The 27,044-nt window shown below is 38.9% G+C and overlaps 2 protein-coding genes across 5 annotated transcripts in view; one reads left to right on the top strand and one right to left on the bottom strand.

The window, feature by feature from the left end:
- The window catches only part of LOC119531065 (histidine-rich glycoprotein-like), a 265,512-nt gene that overhangs the window by 165,414 nt on the left and 73,054 nt on the right, over positions 1-27,044 (bottom strand). The gene's annotated exons all lie outside the window — the stretch shown is intronic.
- Positions 19,909-20,426, top strand: LOC119531066 (60S ribosomal protein L27a-like). The gene has a single exon (XM_037831860.1). It carries the CDS (start codon positions 19,909-19,911, stop codon positions 20,353-20,355), a length of 447 nt encoding a protein of 148 aa, XP_037687788.1. The 3' UTR covers positions 20,356-20,426.

Here is a 27,044-nt window from a genome sequence, read left to right as displayed (position 1 = left end):
CTAACATAAGGTCCTGAACATGCTTCCCTATGTTTTCTTCTATAAGTTTTATAGTTTTGATTCTTATATTTAGCTCTTTAATCCATTTTGAGCTAATTCTTGCATTTGGTGTGTGGGGGGGAATCCACCTTTATTCTTTTCAAATAGAATCTAGCTTTCCAGCAGCATTTATTGAAGAGACAATTCTTTCCCATTTGAGTGGACTTGGCAAACTTGTCAAAATTAAATTGACCAAGATGTCAGTGTTTTGTTTTGGAACTCTCAGTTCAATTCTGTTGGTCTATATGTCTGTCCTTGTGTGAATACCATGCTGTTTTGCTTACTGTGGCTTTGTAATAAGTTTTAAAATCAGGAATTGTGAGTCCTCCCCCTTCATTCTTCTTTTTCAAGATGGTTGTGGGTTTTAGGATCTTTTATCTTTCCATATAATGTTGATGACTGGGTTTTCCATTTGTGACAAGAAGGCTGTAGAAATTTTGATTGGGATTTCATTGAATCTGTAATTCACTTTGGGTAGAACTGACACCTTAATATCTTGTCTTCCATTCATGAACATGGAATGTCCTTCCATTTATTCAAAAATCTTTGACTTCTTTTGGCAATATTTTGTACTTTTCCATGTATAATGCTTTTACATTCTTGGTTAAATTTATTCCTAGATCTTTGACTCTTTTTGTTGCTATTGTAAATGGAATTTGTTCTTGATCTCCTCTTCAGAATGATAATTATGAGGGTATAGAAATACTGCTGACTTGGGGGTGATCTTGTACCCTGCCACTTTGCTGAATTAGTTTATGAACTCTAGTAGCTTTGTTGGGGATTTTCCCTGTTGCCTACAAATAGGACCATGTCATCTGAAAATAGAGAAAGTTTTACTTTTTCCTTTCCAATTTGGATGCCTTTTATTTATTTTCTTGCCTAATTTCTTTGGCTAGAAAGCCCACTACAATTGCAACAACAGTGGGGACAGTGGGTCTTGTTCTTTATCTTACAGGAAAAGCTGTCAGTCTTTCATTACTGAAAATTATGTTAGCTGTTGGGTTTTTCATATATGCCCTCCATCATACTGAGGAAGTTGCCTTCTATTCCTAGTTTTCTAAGTGTTTTTATCAAGAAGAGGTGCTGGATTTTGTCAAATACTTTTTCTGTGTCACTTGAGATGATCATGTATTTTTTTCCTTCATTCTGTTAATGTGTTGTATTACATTAATTGATTTTCTTATGTTGAACAACACTAGTATACCTGGGACAAACCCCACTTGATGATTGTGTATAATTCTTTAAACGTGCTCTTGGAGTTGGTTTACTAGTATTTTGTTGAGGACTTCTGCATTTGTTTTTATAAAGGATATTAGTCTACTTTTCTTTTCTTGTGGTATTTTATCTGGCTTTGGTATTAGGGAAATGCTGACTTCATAGAATGAGTTAGGACACGTTCCCTCCTCTTCAACTTTTTGGAAGAGTTTGAGCAGGATTGGTGTTAATTTTTCTTGGAAGATCTGGCAAATTTCACCAATTAAGCCATCTGGTTGGGAGGTTTTTGACTACTGATTCCATTTCTTTACTTGTCATTGGTCTCTTGAGATCTTCTACTTCTTCTAGAGTTACTGTAGTTGTTTGTGTGTTTCCAGGAATTTTTCCATTTCATCTAGGTAATCTAATTTGTTGGCATATAGTTGTTCATAGTTCCTCTTAAAAGCTGTTTATTAATGTGGGGTTGGTAGTAATGTAACCCCTTTCATTTACGAATTTAGTTATTTGAATCCTCTCTTTTTCTTTGGCAGTGTAAGTGCAGGTTTGTCAGCTTTGTTGATCTTTTCAAAGAATCAACTTTTGGTTTTGTTGATTCTATTGATTTTTAATCTCTATGTCATTTATCTCCACTCTAATCATTGTTATTTTCTTCCTTCTGCTAACTTCGGTTTAGTTTGTTCTTCTTTTTCGAGATCCTCCAGTTACGAGGTTAGCTGTCTGATTTGAGATCCTTCTTCTTTATTAATGTAAGCATTTAGAGCTTTAAATTTCCCTCTCGGCACTGCCTTTGCTGCATCCATAAGTTTTGGTATGTTGTATTTTCATTTTATTACCTCAAGATATTTCTTAATTTCCATTGTGATTTCTTCTTGGACCCATTTTTTGTTTAAGAGTTCAGTGTTTAATTTCCACTTACTTGTTTCTTTTCCATTTCTCCCTCTGTTACTGATTTCTAGCTTCATCTCATGGTAGTCAGAAAAGATACACTGTATGATTCAACATTTTTAAACGTCATATTGAGACTTGTTTTGTGAACTAATTATTGTCTAGACCGGGGAATGATCCACATGCACTAGAGAAGAATGAAAAGTCTGCTGCCATTGGTTGATGTGTTCATATGTCTGTTAGGTGATGCTGGTTTATTGAACCATTCAAGTCTTTTGTTTCCTTATTGATCTTTTATCTAGATGTTTTATCCATTACTGAATGTGGTATATTGCAGTCTCTTACTATTAATGCACAACCATCTATTTATCCCTTCAAATCTTTCAATATTTGCTTCATATATTTTCAGACTCTGTGGTAGGGTGCATATATATTCATGATCATTGTGTCTTCTTGTTTAATTGACACCTTTATCAGTAAGTATATAGTGGCCCTCTTTGTCCCTCATAGTAGTTTTTGATTTAAAGTCTATTTTATCTGCCTTTTGCCTGGAGAGTTTATCCATATACCTTCAAACAACTACTAATAATGCAGGACTTCTTCCTGCTATTTTTGATCTTTAGTCTTATGACTTACACATTTTTTTAACCCTCCAATCCTTCATTAATGCCTACTTTCATGAATTTATCTAATTTTTTGCAGTGTTCAATTTTGAGTTCCTACTCATTTCTTTCTGTATATATTTTTCAGATATTTTCTTTGTCATTACCACTGGGCTTAAATTGAACATCCAAATCTATACCAATCACGTATGATTTGATACCAAACTAACTTCAACACCATACTCATATATGGTGAGTATACCCTCTGACCCCATCTTTTTGTTGTACTTTTTACAAATTACATATTATACATTTTATGTACCAAACTACAGATCTATCATTACATTTTATGCATTTGCATTTTATAATCTGTAAGAGGTAAAAGGTGGAGTCATATACAAAAAAAAATAGACTACAACAGTACCAACATTTAAAATTACCCATATGGTTACCTTTACTGGAGATCATTATTTCTTTATACCACTTCAATCCACTGTCTAGTGCCCTTTCCTTTCACTCTGAAGAACTCCCTTTTAGCATTGCATGTAGGGCAGGTCTAGTCAGTGGGAATGAAGTCCCTCAGCCTTTGTTTATCTGGGAATGTCTCCATTTTTGAAAAAAACTTTCCAGATATGAAAATTTTGGTTGGCAATTGTTTTCTTTCATTACTTTAACTATTTTGTCCCACTGCCTTCTCACCTCCATGGTTTCTGATGAGAAAGACACAATCATATGAGGACTCCCTTTTTCAAACTCTTTGCTTTTCTCTTGCTGCTTTCAGACCTCTTTCCTTGTCCTTGGCATTGGGATGTTTGACTACTGTGTGTCTGGGCATGGTTCTCCAAGATTATCCTGTTTGGGGTTCTTTGGAAATCTTGAAAGTGCATATGCATGTTTTCTGTTAAATTTGGGAAATTTCTGCTGTTATTTCTTTGAATACATCTTCTGTCCCTTTCTCTCTTTCATTTCCTCTGGAATCCCTATAAGGTAAATACTGTTTTACTTGATGGTGTCCCACAGGTCTCCTAAGCTAGTTCAACTTTTTTCACCTCATTTTTTTTGGGGGGGCGTGCGGGGGTGGGTAGGGATCTTCAGCCTGAATCATTTCAACTGTCTTGTCTTTGAGTTTACTGATCCTTTCTTCTGCCAACTCCAATCTACTGTTGAAACTTGCCATGGAATTTTTCATTTCACTTATTGTAGTCTTCAACTCCTGTATTTCTGTTTGGCTCTTTTTAAAATTTCTATCTCTCTATCAAGATTCTCGTATTTTTAGTCATTGTTTTCCTGACATGCTTTAGTTCTTTTTTCTGTATTTTCCTTTATCAGCTTGAGCATACTGAGGAACATTTTTAAAAGTCTTTCTCTAGTACATCCAAAGTCAGGATTTTACATTCTTCTTTGATAGGCCATAATTTCCTGTTTCTTTTTCTGTCTTGCAATTCTTTGCTTCACACTGTACATTTTAATATTTTATGATGTTAACTGTGAGATTCAGTCTCTGAGTTGTCTATTCCTTAAGTTTATATCTGGATGGTTAAATGACAGAGATTTCCTTCCATAAGCTACCAAAAACTACCAAACCAATGCAAAAAAAACACCTTCTATAGTCTTTGTAAATAGGCTTTTCATTGGCTGGTGCTGTCCTTCAGAATTTGGCCCCCATATCAAGAAAATCAGTTTAATGCAGACATGTGAGCCTGTGTCTTGCCCTGGGCTTGTGCTTGCTCCTTGCCTTAGGAATCCCCCTATTTACAGGAATTCGATTGCCCCAACTGCTCGCTAGGAAATGACTTTCTTCTCCTCCTGGATACTGCATTGTATGACTAACAGCAGGTCATCCTTTGTCCCAGGCCACTTTGTCTTAATTGTTTCTTACACTGCTTTGGCTGACTGCAAGCTCCTTCTACCTGCAGGGCAAGTTCTTGGAGGGTGAGTCAGGGAGGAGTTCCCTTGTTCAATCTTTCAGAAAAGGATTGGATAGATTGTGTGACATACAGGTACTCCAGAATGCTCATAGGAGTTACTCTGCTCCCTCCAGGACAGGGACAGGGACTCACAATGGGAACGCAGGCTGGCTCCACACCATGCTGGGGAGGGGGCATGGGGGCCAGTGGGAGTGCCAGGAGCTTCTCCCACCATTTGTAAAGCTGCATTTTCTTGCTTTGGCACTCACCCAGTTACTGCAACCCTCCAACTGTTTTCTGGAGTTTTGAGGAAGATAACTTATCCAGGTTTTGCAAGTTGTTCAAGGTTTCTATGGTGGAACAGCACCCTGGAGCATCTTACACTGCCATCTTGGTCGACTGGAAGCCCCCATCTGTCTGTTTCACATGTTTTGTCTGTTATTTTTGTTGTTGTTTAAATCTGGTCCCTGGAATTCCATCTTATGCAGAAGCAGAAAAGAAATATTTTTATCCAGTTTGGGGATTAAAGGTATAATTTACATAAAACAAAATTAACCCATTTTAAGTCTTCATGTTAGCTTTCCAATTATAATGGATTATAATGGGATTTTTTGGTCTCTTTTTTACTGAGTTTTATGTTATTTGTATATTCTTGACACAAGTCTTTTGTCAGATATGCATGATGAAAATTTTCTCCCATTTTTTGTGTTTCCTTTTCACTTTTTAACTGTGTATCCTGAAGAATAAGGTTATGATTTTGATGAATTCCAATTTTTTTTTCTTTTATGGTCATGTTTTCTGTCCTATCTAAGAAATCGTTGCCTATGCAAGGTCACAAGATTTTTCCCAATATTTTTTTCCAGAAATCTAATTCTATCAGGTTTAGTTACAAGTCTGTGCTTTAGGAGTTAACTTTTTGCATATAGCATAAGGTAAGATTCAAGGCTCATATTTTTCCATATGAATATCAAATTGTTCCAGCACTATCTGTTGAAAAGTTTTTCCTTTCCTCATTGAACCTTGGTGCCTTTCTCAAAACTCAATTGACCACATAAGTCTGGGTTTATTTCCAAGCATGCTATTGTATGCTATTGGATTATACGTCTAAACTTACACCACTGCTACACTATCTTGATTCCTACCTTGAGAGTAAATCTTAAAATCAGGAGCTATAAGCCCACCAACTTTGCTCTTATTTTTCAAACCTGCTTTGGCTATTCTGGATCATCTGCATCGCCATCCAAGTTTTAGAATCAGCTTGTCAATTTCTATCAAAAAATAAACGAGTATGCTTGGATTTTGACTATGACGGCACTGAATCTATAATTTATTTGGTAATAATGGACATCTTAACATTACTGAGTCTTACAGTCCACAAACATGGTATATTTCTTCATTCTCCCAGTTCTCCTTTCCTTTCACTCAGACACGTATTGTAGTTTGTAGTGAACAAGACTTTGTACGTTTTGTTGACTTTATTCCTAATTATTTCAAGTTTTTCTTATGCTGGTATAAATTAGTTACTAGTATATAGATTTGGGGGAGGCATCCTAAAAACCTGCTAGACTTACTTATTAGCTCTAGGAAATTTTTAAAAGAGGTTCTTTGGGATTTGCTTCTTACACAGTCACCTGTAAACAAAAATGGTTCTATTTCATCTTTTTCATCCTGTAGGCTTTTCATTCTTTATTGCCCTTATTGCAATGGCTATGATATCCAGTAAAATGTTGAATAGATGTGGTGGGAGCAGACATCTTTGCCTTGCTCCTCATTTTAGGAGGAAAGCTTTCAGTTTTTTTATCATTAAGTATGACGTTAGCTGTACCTTTATTAGATTGTGCAAACTCCCCTGTATTTCTAGTTTACTGAGAGTTTTTGTCATGAATGGGTATTGAATTTTTCAAGTATTTTTTCTGAAGCTATTGGGATGGCCAAATGGTTTTCCTCTTGTTTGGCTAACATAGTGTATTATATCAATTTATTTTTTGAATGTTAAAATAACCTAATATTCCAGAAAAATCCCCACTTGATCGTGGTGCATTAGCCTTTTAGTATATTCCCAGATTTGATTTGCTAATATTTTTAAGGCATTTTGTTTCTCAATTCATGAGGGATATTGGTCTGCAGTTTTCCTTTATTTTAAAGACATTCTCTAGGTTTGGTACTGGGCTAATGGCTAACATTGGCCTGGTGAAATAAGTTAGATTTCCATCCTCCTCCATTTGCTGAAAGAGTTTCTATACCATTGATATTCATTTTTCCTTAAATATTTGCTATAATTCACCAACAATGCCATCAGATTTAAATATTCTCTGTAAGAAAGTTTGTAATAACAAATTCAATTTTGATGATAGATACAGGGTTATTCAGTGGTTCTATTTCTTCTTACATCAGTTTTGGTCGTTTGTGTTTTTCAAGTAATTTATTCATTTCATCTAGGTTGTAGAAGTTATGGCCTAAAGTTGTTCATTCTGTTGCCTTTTATGTTTTAATGTTGGCAGGATTTGTAGTGATTTCCCCTGTTTTGCTCCTAATAGTAATAATTTGTGTCTTCTCTCCTTCTGCGTTATACATCTAGCTAAATGTTTATCAATTGTATTGGTCTTTTCAAAGAATTGGCTTTGGTTACATTGATTTTTTGAATGGCTTTTATGATTCCTATTTCACTTATTTTATTTCTAACTTTATACTGATTATTTTCTTCTTTCTATTTACTTGGCTTTGGTTTGCTCTTTTACTATAGCTTAAGGTGATCAATGATTTGGGATATTTTTTCTTTTCATATAAACATTTAAAGTGATACATTTCCCTCTAATTAGGTTTAGCTGCATTCTATACATTATAATATATTGTTTCTTTTTTTTTTACTCAGTTCAAAATATTTTTCATTTGCCCTTGTCATTTCACTTTTAGTCCATAGATTTTTTCAAAGTGTGAAGTGTGTTTAAAATTCTGATATTTGGGGGTTTTCCACATTTCTGTTTTTTATTTTATTTTCATCCCATTTTGATCAGAAAACATATTCCGTATGATTTCCCTTTTTTTATTTCATGAGGTTTGCTTTATGGCCCACCCTGCCATCTTGGTGAATATTCCATGTGCAAATCAAAAGTAGGTGCATTCTATTGTTGTTTTGTAGAGTCTTCTATAAATGTCAATTATGTCACGTTGGTTAGTTAATAGTGTTGTACACATCCTGCATATGTCTATTAATATTCTACATTCCCTTTCTATCGATACTGAAGGAAGAATGTTGAAATCGTCAACTAAAGTTGCAGATTTGTCTGTTTCTCTTTTCAACGTTTTCAGATTTTGCTTTACATATTTTGAAGCTCTTTTATTAAGTCTACACATGTCTAGGACTATTACAACTTCTTAATGAGTTGACCCTCTTATCATTAGGAAATCTCCTTCTTTAAGCCTGTTAATCTTCTTTATTCTGCAGTCTACTCTGAATGATACTAACATAGTCATCTGAGTTTTCTTATGATTAGACTTTCATGATATAATTTTTCCATCCATGTATTCTTAATCTTTTGGCATCTTTACATCTAATGTAAGTTTCATATTGACAGAAAATAAGTTGTTTTTTTAGTTCAGTCTGATAATCTTTTGCCTTTTAATTAAGTTATTGGGACAATCTTTAATGTATCAATTGCATTTCTTTCTTGCCACATGTTTTCTATGTGTCCCATTTGTTCTTTCTTCTTTTTTTTCTTCTTTTCCTGCTATCTTTTGATTATTTAGATTTTAGCATTCCCTTTTATCTGCTCTATTGAATAATAAACCATACCTCTTTATTTCATTCTTTTGGGGACTATGCTCTATGATTTCAAATTCATTTTTAACTTAACACAGTTAAGTTATTGAAGATTATTTCAAATAATATTATACCACTTGATATATAATCTAAGGACCCTATAAAAGCATACTTCAGTTCCCATTCCCTTATCCTTTGTGCTCTCATTGTCATATATTTTGCTCCCAAGAATGTTATAAACTCCACAATTTATTGTTGTTTCATTGTTCTAAACAGTCAATTTTCTTTAATGACATTTTAGAACAAGAAAATGTCTTTCATAAATTCTCACATATTTACCATTTCCATCATTCTTCATTACTTGGTGTAGAACCAAGTTTCCAAAAGATTTCATTTTCCTTCTCCTTGATAAATTTTTTTAACATTTCTTATACTGCAGATCTGCTTGTATAAATTCATGTGAGTTTTTTGTCAAAAAAAAGTGTCTATTTCACCTTCATTTTGAGAGTGCATGTACTTCTGGGTTGACAGGGTTTTTTTTCCTTTCAGAACCTTAAAGATATCATTCCATCGCCTCTGACTTGCATAGCTTCTGATAAGAAGTCTGCAGTCCTTACAGTCTTTGTTCCTCTATATGTAATGTCTTTATTCTTTAGCTCCTCTTAAAAGTATTTTTTAAATTGAGATATATTTCACATAACATAAAATTCACACTTTCAAAGTGTACACTTCAGTGGTTTTAAGTATATTCACTATGCTGTGCAACCATCACTATCTAATTCCAGAACATTTCCATCCCCTGAAAAAGAACCTCCATATCTATTAGCAGTTAGTCTCAATTCCCCCCTCTCTCATTCCCAGGCAAACACTAATCTTTGAATCTTTATGGGTTTGCCTATTCTGTACATTACATAGAAATGGGATCATAAAATAGGTAGCCTTTTACATCTGTCTTCTTTCACTTAGCATAATGTTTTCAAGTTTCATCCATGCTGTAGCATGTGACAGTACTGCATTCCTTTTCATCAATAAACTATATTCCACTGTATGATTATAGCACATTTTTTAACCAGTCATCAGTTCATGGACATTTTGGTTGTTTCCAATTTTTTGCCATTATGAATAATGCTGTTATGAACATTCATGTATATTTGTGTAGATGAGTTTTCATTTCTCATGAGTATACACCTAGGAGTGGAATTGCTGGGTCATATAATTCTGTTTAACTTTTTGAATAATTGTCAAACTTTTCCACAGTGACCACCATTTTACATTCTGATCAGTAATGTATAAGTGCTTCAATTATTCCACATCCTTGCCAACACTTGTTATTATCCTTTTGTTAAATTATAGCCATCCTCATGGATATGAAGTGGTAGCTCTTTGAGGTTTTGATTTGTATTTTGCTAATGATTAATGATGTTGAGCATCTTTTCACATGCTTATCACCCCTTGAATACGTTCCTTTGAAAAGAATAATCTCTTCAAATCCTTTTCTCACTTTTTAATTGGGTTGTCTTTGTATTGTTGCCTTATAAGAATTCTTTATGTATTCAAGGTATGGGGCCCTAAACAGATATATGATTTGCAATTATCTTTTCACTTTTTTGATAGTGGCCTTTGACACATGAAAGTTTTTAATTTCAGTGAAGTACAATTTATTTTTTAAATTGCTTATGCTTTTGGTGTCATATCTAAAAACCATCACCTAATAAAAGTGACCAAGGTTTCTTATGTTTCCTTATAAGAATTTTCTAGTTTTAGCTCTTACATTTAAGTCTTGATTTAATTAGTTTTTGTATATGATGGGAGTAGGAGTCCAAATTCATTGTTTTTCATGTGTATGTCTCATTGTCCCAGCACCATTTGTTGACAATAAATTCTTTCCTCCAGTGAATGGTCCTGGCATCTTCATTGAAAGTCATATGACTACAGATTTGGGTTTCTTTCTGGACTCTCCATTCTATTCCTTGGTCTAAATGCCTATCCTTATTCCACTCTTGATTACTGTAGCTTTTTAGTAAATTTTGAAATCAGGAAGTATAGGCCTTCAACTTTGCTCTTCCTTTTCAAGATTGTTTTGACTATTTTGTGTCCCCAGCAATTCCAAATGAATTTTAGCATAGGCTTTTCATTTTTCAGCTGAAAATTTTTTTTTGAAATTTTGGTAGAGATTGCACTGAGTTTGTAGATCAGTTTGGGGGGTATTGTCATCTTAACTATATTAAGTCTTCCAATCCATGAATTTGGGATGTCTTTCCATTTATTTAGGTCTCATTTAATTTATTTCAACCAAGTTTTGTGGTTTTCAGTGTGCAGTCTTACAATTCTTTGGTTAAATTTATTACCTAATATTTTATTCTTTTTGATGATATTGTAAATGTAATTGTTAAATTTCACCTGCAGATTCTTCGTTACTAGCATATAGAAATGCAACTGAATTTTGAATATTGATTTTTTATCCTGCAACTTTTCTGGGCATTTTATTAGCATTTGTTTTGTATAGTTATATATATATATATAATCATGTCATCAAATAAATATAGTTTTACTTCTTACTTTCCAATTTTGATGCCTTTTATTTCTTTTCTTACCTAACTACACTAGCTAAAGACTCAGTATAATGTGGAATAGAAGTGGCAAGTGTAAATATCCTTGTATTCTTCCTGATCATAGGGGGAAAACTTTCCATATTTCACGATCAAGTATGATGTTAGCAAAAGGTTTTCACAGATGCCTTTAATCAAATTGAGAAAGTTTCCTTCTGCTCCAAGTTTGTTGAGTGTTTTTATAATGAAAGGGTGTTGGATTTTGCAAAGCCCTTTTTCTGCATCTATTGAGATGATCATGTGGGTTTTTCTCCTTTATTCTATTAATATGTTGTATTACATTTGCTTCAGTGAGGTGAATAAATGCCACAAGTTAGGTGTTCTTACCAGGAATCAGCTTTTTAAAAAGAAAGAAAAAATAATTCTCTACCATGTTGCAGGTCTTTGGTTAATTTTCATAGTTCCAAAAAAGTTGATCCTGACAGTGTTCACTCATTTTTCCATCAGTTTTATGGAGCGGTGGAATTTGGAGTCCCTTACTCTGGCATTTTTGCTGACATCCCTCTCCCTGGCTGCTGTACAATGGTTTTCGGCAATTCGATTTGATGTGCCTGGATGTGAATTTTTCTGTGTTCAGCTTCCATGGGTTGTGTAAAGATTCTTGGATCTGTGAGTTTATAGTTTTCATCTAAGTAAAACAATTTACCCATCATTACCTCACATTAACCATCAGGCCTTGGCTTGCTTGACCTAACAACTGAACAGCATAACCGAGCCAGGTTGACACATGAACTCAACTATCAACAATGTTTTTCATAATCTTTTGATAGTTTGTAGCCATTATACTTCCAATATTGCTTCTCTCCCATTCTCTCCCTCTTCTCCCTCTCAGACTGCAATTTACACAAATATTAGGCATTGTTCACTATTTTCCAAATGTCTCATGCCTTTTAATCTTCATACTTCAGTAAAGTTATTTTCTTCCTCCTTAACTTCTCTGTGCCTCAGTTTCCTCAACCGTAACACAGGGAAAAGAATAGGACCCAACCCATGGAGTTGCTATAGGGACTAAATGTGTTAATTGGAGCAAATAACTTGGCCTAGTGCCTAGAACAACACTAATGTTATTATGCACATTACACAGCTCTGCTAGGTCAGGTAGCCTGGCCAAATCGCACAGATGGAAATATTCCTCCTAAAGAAGACATGGCCTGAGCTGGGCCTTGAAAGCTAGACCAACTACAGACGGATACACCCAGCAGAACCTGGGAGACCAGCTTGAGAGTTGTGGGCAGAGCTTTCAGAGAGAACTGGAAAAGAAGGATGATTGTGTGGGCTAGCTCAAACTCCCACAGGGCTCAGCTAGGATATGAGGTCATCTGCTCTAGAAACAACCCGGAATAACAGTGGCTTAAACAAGAGAGACGTTTATTTATCTCTCACACGACATAACAGTGTGAGTATGAGTAGACCTGGGTGTTTCAAGTACACTAAAGAGGCCCAACAAACAGAGCAGGCCCAGACAGATTTAAATATCAACCAAAGACACTTGTGCAGGAGTCGAAGAGCTTGTCTCCCCCAAGGAGTTGGTCAGAGGCTGCCCGTGCTTATTTGAATGTATTATGTCCCCCAAAACACTGTTATCTTTGATGTAATCTTGTGTGGGCAGATGTCTTGGTGTTGATTAGATTGTAATTCTTTGAGTCTTTCCATGGAGATGCGACCCACCCAACTGTGGGTGATGACTCTCGATAATTTCCACGGAGGTGTGGCCCCGCCCATTCAGCATGGGCCTTGATTAGTTTACTGGAGCACTATATAAGCTCAGACAGAAGGAGTGAGCTTCCTACAGCCAAGAGGGACACTTTGAAGAATGCACAGGAACTGAGAGAGAGGCTGCAGCTTACAGAGCAACATTTTGGAGACAGCCTTTGAAAGCAGACTTTTGCTCCAGAGAAGCTAAGAGAGGACAAATGCTCCAACAGCATCTAAGAGTGACATTTTTGAGGAGCTGCAGCTAGAGAGGAACGCCCTGGGAGAAAGCCATTTTGAAACCAGAACTCTGGAGCAGATGCCAGCCACGTGCCTTCCAGCTAACAGAGGTTTTCCGGACACCATTAGCCATCCTCCAGTGAAGGTACCTGTGATGGTTAGGTTCATGTGTCAACCTGGCCAGGTGACCCAGCTGTCTGGTCAAGCAAACACTGGCCTAACAATTGCTGTGAGGACGTTTGAGGCTGGTTAATAAACCAACAGGCTGGTTTATTAAATCATCAATTGGCTGCAGCTGTGACTGATGACTCACCAAAGGGCATGTCTTCCACAATGAGAGAATGCAATTGGCTGGATTTGATCCAATTAATCAGTTGAAGACTTATACGCAAGACAGATAGAGGACCTTCACTTCTTCGGCTGCCCAGTGAAGCGTTTCCTGAGGAGTTCGTCGAAGTTGCCAGTTCGTTTCCTGAGGAATTCATCAGACATCTTCCTTGGAGTTGACAGTTTGTTGACGGCTCTACAGAACTTGGACTCATGCATACCCACAGTTGCGTGAGTCACTTTTACAATTTGATAATCAGAGACACCTCTCACTGATTCTGTTTCCCTAGAGAACCCTAACTAATACAGTACCCTTTGTTGATGGACACTTTATGGCCTTAAGACTGTAACTGTGTAACCAAATAAATCCCTTTTATAAAAGCCAATCCATTTCTGGTGTTTCGGGAAAAGGCAGCATTAGCAAACTAGAACACTGCCTAACTATGGAACTTCGCATCTTAGCCCTTCCTTGGCCACCTCTGTTAAAATCGCACGAACCTCATCCCCAGGCAACTATTTCCATCCTCTTCCCTCAGCAGTCCATTCTAAATAGCACTTCTAGGCTCTTCGTTCTAATGCGTAACTCAAAATGTGCCCCACTCTGATACTTAGGGAGGAAAAAGACGCAGCAATGGCCCCCCTTGCCCACCAGTTAAAGCCCAAATTCCTCAGTTCGGTTGACAAGGGCCACAGTGAGGAAACCCCATCTAATGTCCCAGTCATCTGCCCCCACTTCCCCTTAACACAACACAGATCAGTCTTGTTTCCTGTGCCAGTTTGGATACATTATGTCCCCCAGAAAAATCCATGTTCTTTAATGCAGTTGTGTGGGGGCAGATGTATTTAGTATTGATTAGGATGGAACCTTTGGATTAGGTTGTTTTTATGGAGAGGTGACCACCCAACTGTAGGTGATAATGCTGACTGAATTATTTCCATGGAGGTGTGGCCCTGCCCCTTCAGTGTGGGTCTTAATTAAATCACTGGAGTCCTATAAGAGCTCAGACAGAAGGAGCTCAGTGCTGCAGCTGAGAGACACATTTTGGAGATGGCCGTTGAAAGCAGACTTCTGCTGGAGTTTTGGAGGTACTAGCCCAGAGTTTGCCCTGAGAAGCTAGGTCCAGAGACATTTTGGGGAACAGCAGTTTGAAATGCAATCTGGGAACAAAGGATCAGCAGACGCCAGCCACATGCCTTCCCAGCTGACAGAGGTGTTTCAGATGCCATCAGCCTTTCCTCAGTGAAGGTATCCTATTGTTTATGCCTTAGTTTGGACACTTTTATAGCCTTAGGACCACAAATTGGTAACTTAATAAATCCCCTTTATAAAAGCCAATCCATTTCTGGTATTTTGCATAACGGCAGCATTAGCAAACTGGAACACTTCCCTAAACAAACCATGTACTCTCACCCCACTGTGGCTGGATGGAGGCTCCCTCTGACCTTTCTGCTTTCTTCCCCTGTTGTGACTGAGCTCAACCCGGGATGGACTGTGAAAGCTCAGCACACACTTCCAGCTCAGCCCTCGGTGCACTGGCCTCGTGAGCATTGATTTGACATCTGTCTCTGACGAGAATGTGTTTCAGGATGGTAAGGACCATGTCTCACCAAGCTTTGTAGCCTTAACATCCAGCCTGGTATACAGAAGGAGCTCCATAAATGTGGGTGGAAAGAGGAACACAGAGCAGGAAGTGCCATGCAGCATGCAAGGCTGCCGCAAAAACCTGTCAGGGGCACAGGTGGGCCACAAGTAATCACATCTAAGTCCTCAATTCAAAGATTCTCAGAAATAGTGTAACAGCACATTGGCTCATCTTTCACCAGGCCCCCCGTCCGTTGGATGTTAACTGGACCATTAAGTGCAAGACTGGTTTTGCAGAAACCACTTGGGTCCGTCCCCCCCACTGGCCCAGTTCTCACTCTCCATTTACTACAGAGGAACCCTCAGCCCATGCAGACGTAGAGATTAGTGCTCCCAGCAACTCGACATGAATCCAGGAGCAGAACAGGCAATGGCCGGCAGCTTCAGAGGGGCATGGTTTTGAATCATGAGACGGCATTAAATAAGTGTATCCAGAAAAATACATTACAGTATATGTGGAAATTAGCCCAAGAAACAGGGTATGGTCCGTGTCCCATAGGGTCCGAAGCACAGCCCAAGCCTGTGAACTAGTACATAAGTCCAGCGCAGGAGTTGAAATTTAGCTAAAAGGAAATCCAATATTTGTAAGGCACTTAAGTTGTTGCTTTAAACAGATACTCTCATTAAAAACGATTTTCATTGCCCATTTCATTTCACCTTTACTTATTCAAGGGTCTAGCATTGTATTTAAATAACAGAAATCTTAAATGATACAAGTGCTGGTGAGATAAGAATGATAAAATAATAACGTTATGTCCTAAGGTGCCCGAGTCTCGCTGAGGGCTTCTGGAACACACGAGCGGGAGGAGGGAGGACAGGCTTCCAATTAGACCAGGCTGTGTTAGAGGCTGGTGGGAGGAAATGGGGAGGATTTTCTGAATGTCTAGGAGGAGCCACAGACCGAGTTTAATTCCCCTGATTCAGAAGAAAATTTGAAAATAAAAGCAGCCGAATCTCTCATTTTTAAGTCTGAGGACTTGGGGACGGATGCTTAAGAAACATGTGATGACAAGGAGGACCGTGTCAGACGTGGGCATCAATGAAAATCCGAGCTGTTTCATCATTCCCGAAAGCTCTTCAGTCCCCGAGCTCACTGAGACCCTGCTGGCGCTCCCTTAGACTAATAGCTACCCTGAAAAGCAGGAGAGGCTTCAAATCCCATTCAGCCAAAATGTGGCACCGGCAGATCCACCAGCAGGTTCTCCCAGAAACAGGACGAAACTTCCCAAAAGCTGCAGCCAAAGACTTCGGTCCATGAGGACAAGTTATAAACGGAGCACAGAGCTCTTGCCTGCTCTCTTCGCTCTGGTGCTGTTTTGGTAGACATTTTGTATTGTTTGAACAAGCTTTTTTTGAGTGCGTCTAAGAAAGAACTTACATAACCTTGGGCCAGTTCCCTGAGGAAAGGGGAAACTTGAAATGTCAGCTCACAGTTAATAAACAGCAGGCACTTTTTGCTCAAGTGAGCCCCCAGGACGGCCCCTGCCCTGGGGCAGGCTGCTCAGTCACTGCAGGAGGTAATGGCCCCAGAGTGCACCAGGTAAAAACGTTTTACTTCCTATTAGGGAAGTTGTGGGTGTACAGAAAAATCATGCATGAAGTACAGGGCTCCAGCCCACCCTATTATTAAACCTTGCATTGGTGTGGTCCACCAATGATGAAAGCACATTTTTATAATTACGCTATCAACTATACTCCAAGGTTTCGCTTAGGGTTCACTGTTTGTGTTATGCAGTTTCATGGATTTTTTTTTTAATTTTCTAGTAACATATATAAAACCTAAAATTTCCCCCCTTTAACCACATTCAAACATATAATTCAGTGCTGTTAATTATGTTCACAAACTGGTGGTACCATCACCACCATCCATTATCAAACCTTTTCCATCATTCCAAATAGAAACGCTGCACATTTTAAGCCTTAACTCCATATTATTCCCCCACCCGCCACCCTGTTGCCTGGTTACCTGTCTCCTAGATTCTGACTCGATGAATTTCCTTATTCTAATTATTTCATATCAGTGGAAGCATACAATATTTGTCCATTGGTGTCTGGCTTTTTTCACTCAACATGATGTCTTCAAGGTTCATCCACGTTGTCACAGATACCAGAACTTCATTCCTTTTGTACAACTGAATAATATTCCATTGTGTGTATATTATTTAGCAATTCAGTGTTTGATGGATATTAGGGTTGCTTCCACCTTCTGGAAATTATTAATAATGCCACTGTGTACGTCAGTATGCAAATATCTGTTTGAGTCTTTGGTGCATATAGTTAGAATGGGATTGCCAGGTTCATATGGTGAGTCTATACTTAACTTTCTAAGGAACCGCCAGAAGGTTACACAGCAGCTGCACCATTTTACATTCCCTCCAGCAATGAATGAGGGTTCCTGTTTCTCTGCGGCCTCTCCAATACTTGTAATTTACCACCTTTTTAATAGCCATTCTCATGGGTGTGAGATGGTGTCCCATTGCGGTTTTGATTAGGCATTTCCCTAAGGTCTAATGATATTGAGCATCTTTTCATGCGCTTTTTGGTCATTCATGTATCTTCTTTGGAGAAAAGCCTATTCTAGTCTTTTTCCCATTTTTTAATTGGGTTGTTTGTCTTTTTGTTGTTGAAGTGAAGGATTGCTTTATATATTCTGGATATTAAACCCTTATCAGATATTTGTTCTCAAATATTTTCTCCCATTGTGTAGGTTGTCATTTTACAATCATGATAAAGTCCTTTGGGATACAAAAGTTTTTAATTTTGATGAAGTCCCATTTATCTATTTTTCTTTTGTTGCTTCTGCTTCGGATGTAAAGTGTAAGAAACCACTGCCTAACACAAAGTCCTAAAGATACGTCCCTACATTTTCTTCTAGGAGTTTGATAGCTCTGGCTCTTATATTTAGGTCTTTGATCCATTTTGAGTTGGTTTTTGTATGTGGTGTGAGGTAGGGGTCCACCTTCATTCTTTTGCATGTGGATATCCAGTTTTCCAAGCACCAGTTGTGGAAGAGACTATTCTTTCCCCATTGAGTCTTCACAGAAATGTGAGGGCTGATTTCTGAACCCTCAATTCTATGCCATTGGTCTATATGTCCATCACCATGCTGTTTTGATTACTGCGGCTTTGTAATACCTTTTAAGATCAGGAAGTGTGAGTCCTCCAACATCATTATTCTTTTTCAAGGTGCCTTTAGCTATTTGGGGCCCGTTATACCTTCATATAAATTTGATGATCAGTTTTTCCATTTCTACAAAGAAGGTTGTTGGAATTTTGATTGCGGATTGCATTGAATCTATAAATCGCTTTGGGTAGGACTGACATCTTAATGGCATTTAATCTTCCAGTCTGTGAATACCACAGAATGTCCTTCCATTTATCTAGGTCTTCTTCGATTTCTTTTAGCAATGTTTCATAGTTTTCTGTGTACAAGTCTTTTACATCTTTGCTTAAATTAATTCCTGGATATTTGATTCTTTTAGTTGGTATTGTGAATGGAATTTTTTTCCTGATTCCTTCTTCCAATTGTTCATTGCTTGTATATAGAAATACTGCTGATTTTTCAGTGTTGATCTTGAACCCTGCCACTTTACTGAATTCATTTATTAGCTCTAGGAGTTTCATTGTGTACTTTTCAGATTTCCTATATATAGGATCATGCTATCTGCAAGTAGGGAGTTTTAATTCTTCCTTTCCAATTTGGATGACTTTTATATCTTTTTGTTGCCAGATTGCTCTGGCTAGAACTTCCAATACCATGTTGAATAACAGTGGTGGCAGTGGGCATCCTTGTCTTGTTCCTAACTTAGAGAAACTTTCAGACTCTCACCATGAAATGTGATGTCAGTTGTGGGTTTTTCATATATGTCGTTTATCATGTTGAGGCAGTTTCCTTCTATTCTTAATTTTCTAAGTGTTTTTATCAAGAAGGGGTGTTGGATTTTGTCAAATCCTTTTTTCTGTGTCAATGGAAATTATTGTTTTTTTTCCTTCCTTCTGTTAATGTGGTATATTATTTAAGTGATTTTCTTACATTAAACTACCATTGCAGACCTGAGATAAATCTCACTTAATCATGGTGTGCTGTTGGATTCAGTTTGCTGGTATTTTGTTGGGGTTTTTTGCATCTATATTCAGAACAGATATTAGTCTGTAATTTTGTTTTGCTATCTTTGTCTGGCTTTGGCATGAGGGTAATGTTGGCCTCATAGAATGAATTACGGAGTGTTCCCTCCTGTTCAATTTTTTGGAAGCGTTTGAGCAGGAATGGTGTCAATTCTTCCTGGAATGTTTGGTAAAATTCCCCTCTGAAGCCATCTGGTCCCGGGTTTTTATTTGTTGGGAGGTTTTCTATTACTGATCCAATTTCTTTAGTAGTTGGCCTCTTGAGATTTCATATTTATTCTTGAGTCAAAGTAGGTAGCTTGTGTTTCTAGGAATTTGTCCATTTCATCTAGGTTATCTAATTTGTTGGTGTACAGTTTTTCATGGTATCCTCTTATTGTCCTTTTTTATTTCTGTTGGGTTGGAAGTAATACCTTCCTTTCCATTTCTGATTTTAGATATTTGTGTCCTCTCTTTTTCTTCATCAATCTAGCTAAAGATTTTTTTGTATTATTGATCTTTTCACAGAACCAGTTTTTGGTTTTTGATCCTATTTTTGTTTTTGCTTTTTATTCTCTTTTTCACTTATCTCTGCTCTAATCCTGGTTTCCTTCCTTCTGCTCACTTTGGGTTTAGTTTATTCTTCTTTTTATAGTTCCTCCTGGTGTGAGGTTAGGTCTCTCATTTGACATCTTCTTTTTTAATGTAAGCATTTAGAGCTATACCTTTGCCACTCAGCACTGCCTTTTCTGAATCCCTTGTTTTGGTATGCTGTATTTTCATTTTCATTTACATCAAGATATGTCTTGATTTCCTTCTGATTTCCTTTTTAACTCATTGGCTGTTTAAAAGCATGTGGTTTAGCTCTTTCGTCTCAGCCGCCGACATGCCTTCCAGATTGAGAAAGACCTGGAAACTCCGGGGCCACGTGAGCGATGGCCATGGCCATATCAGCAAACACCGGAAGCATCCAGGAGGCCAGGGTAATGCTGGCAGCATGCATCACCACAGGATCAACCTCAACAAATATCACCCAGGTTACTTTGGGAAGGTTGGTATGAGACATTATCACTTGAAGAGGAACCACAGCTTCTGTCCAACTGTCAACCTGGATAAACTGTGGACCTTAGTCAGTGAGCAGACACAGGTAAATGTTGCTAAGAACAAGACTGGAGTTGCTCCCATCATTGATGTGGTGCGATCCGGCTACTACAAAGTTCTGGGGAAGGGACAGCTCCCAAAGCAGCCTGTCATCGTGAAGGCCAAATTCTTCAGCAGAAGAGCTGAGGAGAAGATCAAGGGTGTGGGGGGAGCCTGTGTCCTCGTGGCTTGAAGCCATGAGGAGGAAGGTTCATTAAATGCTAACAAATGCTTTTCCCTTGTGGTCTGAGTGTAGACTCTGAACTGAGTGTAGACTCTTTGATCTGAGTGTAAACTCTGAGCACAGTCAGCATCAGGAACCCACCTTAACCAGGTTCTAAGAAGAAATGTGGAGGCCTTAGCTAATTAGCAAACTTGAACCTTACTTTCATTTATAAAATGAGAATGATACCTGTTGTTTAAAAAAAAAAAAAAAAGACCATGTGGTTTAATCTCACATATTTGTGAATTTTCCATTTGTCCCTCTGTTACTGATTTCTGGCTTCATTCCATTGTGGTCATAGAAGATACATTGTGTATTAAAGTCTCCTATTATTACGTAGAGCCATCTAATTCTCCCTTCAAATCTGTCAGTTTTTTCTTCATATATTTTGGGGGTTCTGCACGTAGGTGCATATATGTATATAAATGTTACATCTTGTTGAACTGACCCCTTTATCCGTATATAATGACCATATTTGTCCCTAGAAACAGTTTTTATTTAAAGTGTATTTTATCTGATATTTATATAGATCCCCTAGCTCTCTTTTGGTTACTACTTGAATGATACATATTTTTTTTCCATCCTTTCACTTTCAACCTACTTAAGTCTTTAAATTTAAGGCAACTCTTTTATAATAAAACAGCATATAGTTGGATCATGCTTTTCTTTTTTAATCCATTCTGCTAATCTCTGCCTTTAGACTGGAGAGTTTAATCTATTTACATTTAAAGTCACTACTAAATGCAGGACTTTCTTCTGGCATTTTGCTATTTGGCCTTTGTAAGTCTTATACCTTTTTTGTCCCTCAATTCATATTTGTCCCTACTTTCATATTTATTTGATTTTTTGTATTGTATCATATTAAGTCCCTCTAATTTCTATCTGGATATATTTTTCATATATTTTCTTTGTGGTTACCATGGGATTAAAATTTAACATCCTAAATATACACAATCATATTTGATTTGCTACCATCTTGACTTCAAAAGTTTATACCATTCACCGTTCCTATACCCGTCTGCCCCCCCATAATATTTTGTACTTGTTATAAATTATATCTGTGTATGTTGGACATTCAAAACCATAGATTTACCATTATTATTATGCATTTGCATTTTAGCACCTGTAGGGAATAAGAAGTGGACTTACATACAAAATATACACTAGTACTGACATTCATAATTACTCAAATGTTTATCTTTGCCAGAGATTTTTTTTTCATTTATGCCACTTTGATCCACTGTCTCACATCCTTCCCTTTCAGTCTGATGAACTCCCTTTAGCATTGCTTGTAGGGCAGGTCTAGTGGTGATGAACTCCCTCCGCTCTTGTTTATCTGGGAATGTCTTAATCTCTCCATTTTTGAAAGAAAGTCTCACCAGATATAAAATTCTTGGTTGGCAACTGTTTTCTTTCAGCATTTTAAGTATTTCAACTCACTGCCTTCTTGCCTTCATGGTTTCTGATGAGAAATCAGAACATAATCTAATTGGGACTCCCTTGTACATAATCCGTTGCTTTTAGAACTCTCTCCTTGTCCTTTGCATTTGGCAGTTTGATCAGTATGTGACACGGCAATTCCTTCCTGAGAATTCTTTATTTCTGTTATTCTGAACACCAGTAGTTCTTTGTGATTTCTTTTTAAAATTTCTATCTCTCTATTGAGATTCTCATTGTTCATTACTTGTTTTCCTGATATCCTTTCGTACTTTCTCTTAATTGTCCTTCATCTCCTTGAGCATATTAAAGATCTTTCTCTTGCTTTTCTTTTTTTTAAGTCTTTGTCTGGTATGTCCACAGTCTGTCTTCTTCACTGATGTTTTCTGGATTATTTTTTCCTCTTTCTTTGGTCATTATTTTCTGCTCCTTTCTTTGCCTTGTAATCTTTTGTTGCACACTGTACATTTTAATATTTTAAAATGTTAACTCTGGGATTTATTCCCTGAGATGTCTGTTTCTTGAGTTTGTAGTCAGCTGGTGATAAAACAGAGATTTTCTTGAGTGTCAGGAGCTAACAAAGTCAAGCAAATCTAAAGCAAATACCTTCCGCCATCTTGGACAATTGGCCCTGCATTGCCTGGTGTTTGCCACCATAGTCCAGTCCTCCTGTCAGGAAGGTCAGTCCAAGGTGAAGGCCCAGTGTCTTCTCCGGGCCGTGTCTGGGCTTGTGCTTGTGCTTACTGGTGACCTTAGGCGTTCCCTGTTTACAAGGGTTTGAGCATTGCTCTACTCTCCAGGAAACAGACCTTCTCCCCATCGAGTTCTTCCCCTGCAGGATTTACAGCAGGTGAGCCTTTGTCTCAGGCCGCCCACCTCAATTGCTTCTTACAAGCCTTCATTGTCTCAAGCTGCTTTTGCCTGGAGGGCAAATTCTGGGAGCCTCCAGCTGGAGAAGAGTTTTCCAAGTCAGTCTTTCCCAGCATGAACGAGGCCAGGGACCACAAAGGGAGCTCCAGCCAGCTCCAAATTGTGCTGGAGAAGGGATGAGGGAGGAGGCAGGAAGGGCGCCAGAAGCTTCGTCAATGGCTCCCTAAAGCTGTGCTTTCTTGGCTCGGCCCCTGCCCAGGAAATGCAGCACTTAAACTGCCCTCTGCAGCTCCAAGGAAGTGTCTCCAAATTTCCTCCGTCACCTTTGTCCGGGGTCGGTTGGAACAAGGCCACCCTCAGAGCTGGGACCCCAGCAATCCGAAGTGGTTAATCAAAAGCAGTGATCAGTGATCGGTCCACACCCTACCCTACCCCCGATCTTGGAGAAGTGGATTTTTATGTCCCTCTCTGACACCAGCAAGCCATGCCGGACCCCACTGCTGCCTGTTGCAAGTGTGGGGGTGAGTGCCAGTAACCACCATGCAGAGAGAGCAATTTACTGGTATTTACTGTGAGTTACCAGCCTCTTCCCCCCACCCTCCCCTGGACACTGCACAGTGCTCTACTAAACTCCAGAGTTTCAAAACAGTTGTTTCAGACAGTTCCTGCCTGTTTCATAGCTGTTCTGGCAGAGACTGAGTCCTGGAGCTCCCTACAATGCCATCTCCCCACAAGTCTCTGAACACTTTTTGAGAATCATCTTTCGACCATTTGACTTTGAGAATATACATCAATTACCAGGAAGAAGCAAGCCTTAAGGGAACCAAACCAGGGTTTTCTGCAGACCATGAATTCTGCTCAGTTAAGGTGAGCCTGCACTGACGTCTCTGTGCTGTTTTTGCCACTGCTTGTGAGTTTTAAACTATTTCAAAATAAAAAGTCATAAATATATTTAAAAGATGTGGTCATCATGAGGCAGGATGGAGCAGGGCACCAGGGCAGTGGTCCCTGGTCTTCTATTCGGCTTCAAAAGAGTTAATGCAGCCTTGCAAACTTCTCATGGGACAAAATTCCCCCCTTAAAGCTCCAAAGCCTCCCCAAGCCATAAAAGCTTCTAAAATCATGAGCCCAAAGCAAACTCTTAGTTAATGACAAAAAGCATGGGGTCATATAGGTTGTTAAACATCTGCCCAAAGACAAATTTTAGATATGCAAGGGCAGGTCACAAGTTCTGATGACCAGATAACCCCTGATAGCTACCTCCTCCTGGAACAAAGAAGACACCTGGTGGTCAAAAGTCAAGATAAGAAAATCATTTTCCTCAGGCACTTAGTGCAGCTTCTCCTCCTGCATGTTATCTCTTTATCGTGTAATCTTTCTCTTTCCTTCCATAAACCCTACTACTTATTCTTACTGGCCTCTTTCATCTCTGAATTGTTTCCGTGGTGAGAGACCCTAACCCGGAATGGGGTTCTGCTTGGCACTGTTGCCAGCAGGACACCAGTTACAACTGAGCATCCCTGAAGTTAAGAAGCGTGCCCAAGGGGACACAGTGTATCAGCCAGGATAAGCTAGGTTATGCTGTGTAAAAACAATCCCCAATTGCAGAGACTTCAAACAGCATATATGCATTTCCACCCACTCCACATGCCATCACGGGTGGGCTGGGAGCTATGCTCTGAGTCCATGTCATCCTCTCTCCAAAGGACCCACTGAGGAGGCACTGGCTGTGGAGCAGGGGCCACAGCCACCCCAGGAAAGCATAGCCAGTGGTGCCACCTGGACATGACTGATGCCACCTCACTCACATTCCACTGGCACAGCAAGCCTAACAGCTACCCACTAATAGTGGACAGAGAAAGGCGATCCTGCTGTGTGCCAAGAGGAAGAGCCAGAAATATTTGGTGATAGCACTGAGGACCACCACATGGGACAGCAGGAACTTTAGAGCCAGGGATGGGACCCACGTCTAGTTGACTGCACAGCCTTCATCCCTTCCACTATGCCATGCAAACCATGCAGTTGCACAATGGTTGGTAATAAAAAGTTTACATATGATGTATTTCAGCCTCTCTCTTAAAAGTTAAAAAATAGTGGCATAGGAGGCGGGGCAATATGGCAGAATAGAGAGGTGTGGAATTTAGTTAGTCCCCTGGAGCAACTAAGGAACAACTAGTAAATAATGTGGAACAACTACTGGGGGACAACCATGACTGTCCACACATCATACACCAACCTGGATTGGGTGGAATGGCTGAGATCGCAGCATAAAAGCTGGAAGTAAAAACTGTGGAATGTACCAGGAGCCCCCTCCCCCCACAACAGGCTCAGCTGCAAGACCTTGCTGTGGGAGAAAGCAGCATTCCTGGAGCAAATGAATATAGCTCAGCTCAGCTCCGACTGGGGTTTTAATCAACAAATGTGGACTGCTGAGTACAAGCTACAAACATAAACAAACCCCTAACAAACAGCAAAGAACCCTGAGGTCTCTCCCAGTGGAGAGCAGGTGGGGCTGATGGGGAAAAAATCTTTAATTAAAAAAAAGAAGTAAAAAATGTAGAGGCTTTTAGAGAGAACGACCTTAAAGAGGCAGAAAACACCTGTGCCCTGGGAAAGGGAGCCCAGAAGGCCGGGTGCTCTCTCTGACACACGGGCAAAGCTGGGAGGCCATGGACTGGCTCTGAAAGGGGGCTTTCTTTTCCTTTTTCTCTCTCTCAACCTGAGTGGCTCAGTGGAGAGAGCCTCAGCCATTTTCAGTTCACAGAGCTCTGACCCAGACAGGTGGAGTTACTGGAGTCAGAGAGGAAAAGGAGAAATTCAAATGCAGAAGATAACTCCCTAGAGGGTGTATCTTCCCAGAGAGGAAGGAGGTGGGGCCCAGCGCTCCTACCCACCTTCCCTTCAGAACCAGACCCCAGAGCCTGAGGGAAAACAGCCAAAAAGAAACTAAAGGGGCCACACCTCCTTACAGCAGTTGGGAGCAACAGGCTGACAGGGGCCACCTGCTGGGCAGGTTAGGAAAAGCACAGTGGCTAGAGGCCTCACAGGAAAGTCTGTCAATCTTCTAAGACATACCCTCAGGGAAACTTAAAACTGAATATAACCCCATTCTGAGACCCGAACCCATTCTGGTCTGGGAAAATCTGATTAATGAAGGAAACCAGATGCCTAGAAAACAGAAAACTACAAAATGCAGTAGGAAAAAACAAGATATGGCCCAGTCAAAGGAACAAACTTACACCTTAATTAAGATACAGTTGAGATTGTTTCACTTTAATGAAATAATCAATTAAAGATTTTCAAAGAAATATGCTAAATCAATTCAAAACCCAAATCAAATTCAGGGAAGATATGGCAAAAAAAAGATGAAGAATATAAAGAAAACACTGGGTGAACGTAAGGTAGAAATCGAGAAAGTTTTAAAAAACAACTGGAAGAATCCATGGAAATGAAAGGGGCAACAGAAGAGATGAAAGACACAATGAAGCTCAATTAAGAAACAGGGATGATACCCTCACTGAAGGACTGGTGAGAGGACTAAACAAAATAGTATGTATACAATTTACAGCATAATATCTGACATTTAGTGACCATCTGCTCAATGGTGGCAATTATTACTCTGGAATTTTAAAATAATGCAGTGATCTACCAATTTAATTTAATGAGGTGATAAAGTATTTTGAGAAGAAAAATCTAGTCCCCAAGAACTCTTAAAAAGCAAACTACAGGGAGAAGGAAAAAGATGGTGGCATAGAGAGGAATGGAAGCTAGTTAGTCCCCCTGGAAAAACTAATAAACAACCAGGAACAACTAGTAAATAATCTGGAATAACGGCTGGGGGACAAAAATGACTGTCCACACATTGTACACCAAGCTGAATTGGGAGGAATGCCCAAGATCACAGCATAAAATCTGTAAGTAAGAGCTGCAGACCCTCACCGAGAGCTCCTCCCCAATGGCAGCCAAACTGCAAAGCCTCATGATGCTAGAGAGCAGACCTCTCTGAGCAAGTGAATATAGCTCAGCCCAGCTCCAACTGAAGTTATAATTAACAAACGTTGACTGCTTAATACAGACTATGAATCCCCAACAAGCAGACACAGGCTTTTGGTGACAACTGACCTTGGAGAGCCAGAGGACCTCTCTGAGAGGGAGGGGATCCAGAGGACCAGGTGCTATCTCTGGCTGATGGGTGAAACTGAAGGTGGCCATGGACTGGCCCTGAAGTGGGGCTTTCTGTCCCTTTTTTGGCTCAGTGGAGAAAGCCTCAGCCATTTTTAGTTCCCAGTGCTCTGACCCAGACAAGGGTGGAGATAGCAGAGACAAAGAGACAATTCAAATGCAAATGATAT

Source organism: Choloepus didactylus, chromosome 4, assembly GCF_015220235.1.
Source record: "Choloepus didactylus isolate mChoDid1 chromosome 4, mChoDid1.pri, whole genome shotgun sequence".
Classification (NCBI taxonomy): Eukaryota; Metazoa; Chordata; class Mammalia; order Pilosa; family Megalonychidae; genus Choloepus; species Choloepus didactylus.
This window is presented reverse-complemented; position numbering and strand designations above follow the sequence as displayed.